The 4,652-nt window shown below is 39.0% G+C and overlaps 1 protein-coding gene across 1 annotated transcript; it reads left to right on the top strand.

Moving 5' to 3' along the window:
• Positions 1-367: 367 nt before the first annotated feature.
• Positions 368-4,155, top strand: GPX8 (glutathione peroxidase 8 (putative)). The gene is made up of 3 exons (XM_059492439.1): positions 368-579; positions 1,217-1,478; positions 3,432-4,155. Exons 1-3 carry the CDS (start codon positions 373-375, stop codon positions 3,593-3,595), a joined length of 633 nt encoding a protein of 210 aa, XP_059348422.1. The 5' UTR covers positions 368-372; the 3' UTR covers positions 3,596-4,155.
• Positions 4,156-4,652: the final 497 nt, after the last annotated feature.

The following is a 4,652-nucleotide window of genomic DNA, read 5'->3' as shown; positions in this document are numbered from 1 at the left end:
GGGCCCAGGGGATGTGCTGGAGCTGCGCTACAAACTCAGTTTTGTGCCCAGCAGCTCTCGTGACACTGCAGACACACGCTGGAATATCCCACACAGGTCAGTTGCACAGAGCAAGCAGCCTCCTTAGGTGATGGTTACACCCTTTTCACTCATTTCTTCTCCCCGCTTCCATCCCTCTTCCCCCCACAAAAGATCCCGAATACTTTACATAAGTGCTCAGAGGCCCGGTAGGCGCTGTGATATGCAACAGCTCTTTTGTAATGGGGACAAAAATGAGCAGCTTTTTCTTTCCGGTCTGAGCCGAGAGTCTCATGTTTCAGCTCCTCCTTCTCATTCCAGGCCTGCCCAGGCTGCTCTCCAAAGATTTCAAAAATGGAGCCTCTCACAAGTAGTTATCCTCTGAAATACTCAGTGCACAAAGCCAGGATCTTTGTTGTCTTCCTGTCAATGGTTTTGTGCACCACCATTCTCTGCCTGCTGCAACTCAGGTTTTTTAAGCCTAAAATCAAAGATTTTTATTCTTTTGAAGTCAAGGATTCACGAGGAAGGATTATTTCCTTGGAGAAGTACAGAGGGAAAGTAAGTTATTCTTTCACTTTTTCTGTCTTGAATCCATACTGACAAAAAATGTGCGTGTTTCTAGATAAATAAAAGGCTTGGTTATGGGAGGTTCTGGCAGAGATTTTTGCTAAATTCCTGTTCTTCATACAGAAAGCTGGAGAAAACTTATTTTATCTAGGCCTGTTCCAGGAATCAAGTATTAGATCTAGCAAATCAAGAAAAGAAATTGTATTATATAGCACAGGGCAAATTGGTGGATTTTAATCTTAGTTAAGAATGTTGGTTTTGGATTTTGGAAGTTTATCTAGTAAATACGATTTTAGTGCATGTCCTAAATATCTGCTTTTTTAAATGCTTATATATAAACAAAGCTGTAAGATTAAGTTTATGAGTTTACTATATATTTACAACAGATTGTCTGAAAGCAAATCTCTTCAGCTGCTTTCATCTTTGTCTGTTTAATGAAATGATGATCAGACACATTATGTTTAGCCTTCTGACAGGAACCATCATGATAATGAGAAATGTCATTTTAAGGTTTAATTGTGATCTTTACAAAATCTATAGGCTTTTTCCTTACTAGACTAAATAATAGCTAATAACTAAATAGCTAATCACCAATAACTGAAGTTATTCTAACTTTATTTTTCTGAAGGCAACTTTGGTTGTAAACGTGGCCAGTTACTGCCAGTACACAGACAAAAATTACATCGCACTGCAAGAGCTGCACAGAGAGTTTGGTCCCTCCCACTTCACTGTGCTGGCGTTTCCCTGCAACCAGTTCGGAGAATCAGAGCCTAGCTCAAGCCAGGAAATAGAATCCTTTGCCAGAGGAAACTATGGAGTAACATTCCCTGTTTTCCACAAAATCAAGATCCTAGGATCAGAAGCAGATCCAGCCTTTAAATTTCTAATAGGTAACTGTTTTCTTTTATGTACCAAGCTGTCTGTAACCTTGGTAATCTCACTGAATCCAGGCTGCATGTTTTTGTCAGGAAACATTGAAGTCTTCACAAGCTATGGAGACAAACAGGCATGTAGCATACAATTACTCTCATTTTAATTTGGATATCAAAAATATGGGCTAAAGAATTGTGTCCTGAAAACATCAGTTTCTCCTCACTGCTTATAAAAACAGTCTGCTCTGACCAGCCCAGCTAAAAACATCCATTTTGCTAGAAATGATAGAGCTAGAAACTTCCCCTTACAAAATCCTATTTCAAAGTACATGATTTTTATTATAAAAAAGACTTTTCTTATGGACAAAAATGTAGTTATGGGGGCCATAAAATTACCAGAAGATTTTATATAAAAACACATGCAGATGAGATTTTTAGCTGGGTGCTACATCGACCTATATGTAAACTGTGTTGTAAAGCAGGTTTACATATACTAGTTATATATAACCACTGATTTGTATTAATTTGTCGTGTGAACTTCAGGACCTAGCCTGCAAAATCCTGCATGAATACAGGGAGCATTTACAGACTTAGAACCTCATATTCTGTTGAGCAAAATAAAATTCTCTCTCCCTTCAGTTGACCAAAATTTCACAGACTCAAAGCCACCTTGAAAAGCCTCTCTGAATTTTCCTGAACTTTGATCAGGTTTTGAACCATATTGATATATGAAAGAAAAAGAAAGCTTAAACATAACCCCTTTCTGACACTCCACTTTGCCCAGAAAATAAAGTAGCGAAGAGCCCAAACGCATATTCCATCTCCTTGCCTTCCGAGTCCATTTCACTCTCTCACAGTGCTTCTTGTTAAAGAACTATTTCAATACCTAAATGAAATCTTTCCCATAACTCTTATGTGCTATATGCCCCAAGACAGTTCCTATGTACTTGAAAATTGTTTTTATTGAGGAATCATTTAGGGTCAACCATTGTCATTGTAACTGTGTTAGTTCCTACCTCCTCTTAGGCATGCTAGTAAAAGCCTCATGTAACTTTGTTGCCCTGAGTTGCCAGATGTCCTGTGGAATTATTGAGTTTTCTCTCAGTTCTTTATAGAAAAGACTCAAGCACAAAGGCACCTGCTCTGTGTGATGAATTCCAGGTTCTAAATATCAGTGCCATCAGTGTTAAACATTGGTACCTATAAAGAAAATAGTTCTACTCAATTTTTTTATTTGACATGCGGTTTACCTACAAGAAGGAGAAAGATCTTTTGGTACTTCAATATTCTAAAATAAAGTTTTTCTCTTCCTGCATTCCTGAGTTTCACATTAAATTCCTGTGCATTTTCAATTAAATTACCTGTTTTATTCATGTTGTTGTTCTGACAATCAGAAGGCTGAACATCATGCTCTACCACCCTTTTGTGCCTGTGACCACTAGCAAGAGGATGGCAACAGCATTGTGCAAAAATCTAGTGCAAAATTAGCCCACTTGAAGCACAAATGTGGTGCCAAAATTCAATCCATTGCTTAAAAAAATCTGTTTCGTGTTCAGCACCATTCCCAACCAAACACTTATCCTCCAGTCGAAATCTACTGGAGCCTTTTTCGAAAGAAGCCTAATTAAGCCTCACCAGTACAACTTCCTGCTCCCATCTCACTTCCCAAAACTGACACCAAAGTAGGAGTTCCCTGAATAAATATGCAGCCCTCCTATCTTCTTCCCTAGGAAGTATAAAACAGTCAAAGTAGGAACTCTTTAACAGTTTTGCAGGAATAGGGGAGCATCACTGACTTCCAGCTTTTCAAATCATTAGCACATCATTAGCAGCAATCAGTAAATCCATGCCCAGGCTACTAGCAAAGAGTATGGTGGGATTACTTCAACATAAATAGTCAAAGAATCAGTGTGGAGCCTGGAGACAATTCAAGATGTAAGTCACTAAAATTACCTGATTTCATTCTTACAGATTCTTCAAAGAAAGAGCCTCGATGGAATTTCTGGAAGTACCTTGTTAGCCCTGAGGGTAAAGTTGTGAAATTCTGGAGACCTGAAGAGCCAATAGAAAGTATCAAACCAGAAGTAACATCATTAATCAGGCAGATTATCATGAAGAAAAGAGAAGACCTCTGAAAAAACCATTCAACACCAGGGGTGTACAGCCTTTCTATTCCTGAGAAATGTTGCTAGAAGCTAAACCATCAGGTGATTTTGCTACTCTTTAACTTTGGTGTTTGCCATTTGTCTGCTCGTTCTGGAGTGGCTCCTTCAGTGGCCTCGAGAACAGCGGAGTTACTGACACAGCGAGGCACTCAGTACACTGCAGTGAGGGACCAGCAATTTGCATAGAGGGTTTATGATTTCTTTTTCTGAATTGCTGACAATAGCTAATTAAAATTGTCACCAGCCGGTAAATAAAGAAGGTTTATTAATAAATGGTGCATATTTACACAAGTTTTTTCCCCCATTATACCAGTAACACAAAGATCTTATACTCCATTAACACCTAATTGCCCTGTCATGAAAGACATGGGATCCAGAGACATCCATAGCAGGGTTTCACATATGTAACTGAAGATACCAGTTTTGTAATATCTTCTCAAGGAAGACTACTGAATTGTGAAGCTGCCGGTTGCAAAAAAAAATGTGCATTGAAAATAAAATTATTAAAAGAAGAAAAAAAAAGAAATAAAGTTTGCTTGCTGCTTCGTATTTTGCATATTTTACATTTCAGTTTTCCTACACCTTTAAAGTCTTAAATCTTCTCCATAGATTTGTGCTGCAGTACAGTGCCTCAGATGTGAGCTCCTCTCCTGCAGGGTTATTTCTCTTCTGACTGGATGAAGGCAGGGCCTGTGTAAATATTCATGGTTGCTTACAGAAGGATTCAAGGGGCAACAAAAATCAAGAGCCTGGCACTCTAACAGACATCTTTCTGAGGCTATTGAAAACAATGCTCCCCAGCCACCCATCCACCTCTCATCTCTAGAATAAAATGGCAACCTTCAAGGAGAGGTAGAAGAAGAGGAAGCAGGCTCCAGGCTCAAGCCCCACTCTTCCCACCTTGCAAACTCCCCAGTCCTGCATGTAACTGCTAACCCATTTCCAGTTCTGTTCCACTCTTCCATCACAAACTGCCAAGAGTTTTGATTTATCTGAATGAAAGGAGATAGAAAACTTGAGTAAGAAA

Source organism: Ammospiza nelsoni, chromosome Z, assembly GCF_027579445.1.
Source record: "Ammospiza nelsoni isolate bAmmNel1 chromosome Z, bAmmNel1.pri, whole genome shotgun sequence".
In the NCBI taxonomy this organism is placed as follows: Eukaryota; Metazoa; Chordata; class Aves; order Passeriformes; family Passerellidae; genus Ammospiza; species Ammospiza nelsoni.
The sequence above is the reverse complement of the archived record's forward strand: the minus strand, read 5'-3'. Positions and strand labels throughout refer to the sequence as shown.

Bases quoted from the DNA above. Each gene is read 5' to 3' on its own strand.
- GPX8 (XM_059492439.1), top strand. From the start codon at position 373: ATGGAGCCTCTCACAAGTAGTTATCCTCTGAAATACTCAGTGCACAAA. The intron at 580-1,216 runs GTAAGTTATTCT...ATTTTTCTGAAG, and splicing joins TGGAGAAGTACAGAGGGAAA to GCAACTTTGGTTGTAAACGT. The intron at 1,479-3,431 runs GTAACTGTTTTC...TCATTCTTACAG, and splicing joins AGCCTTTAAATTTCTAATAG to ATTCTTCAAAGAAAGAGCCT.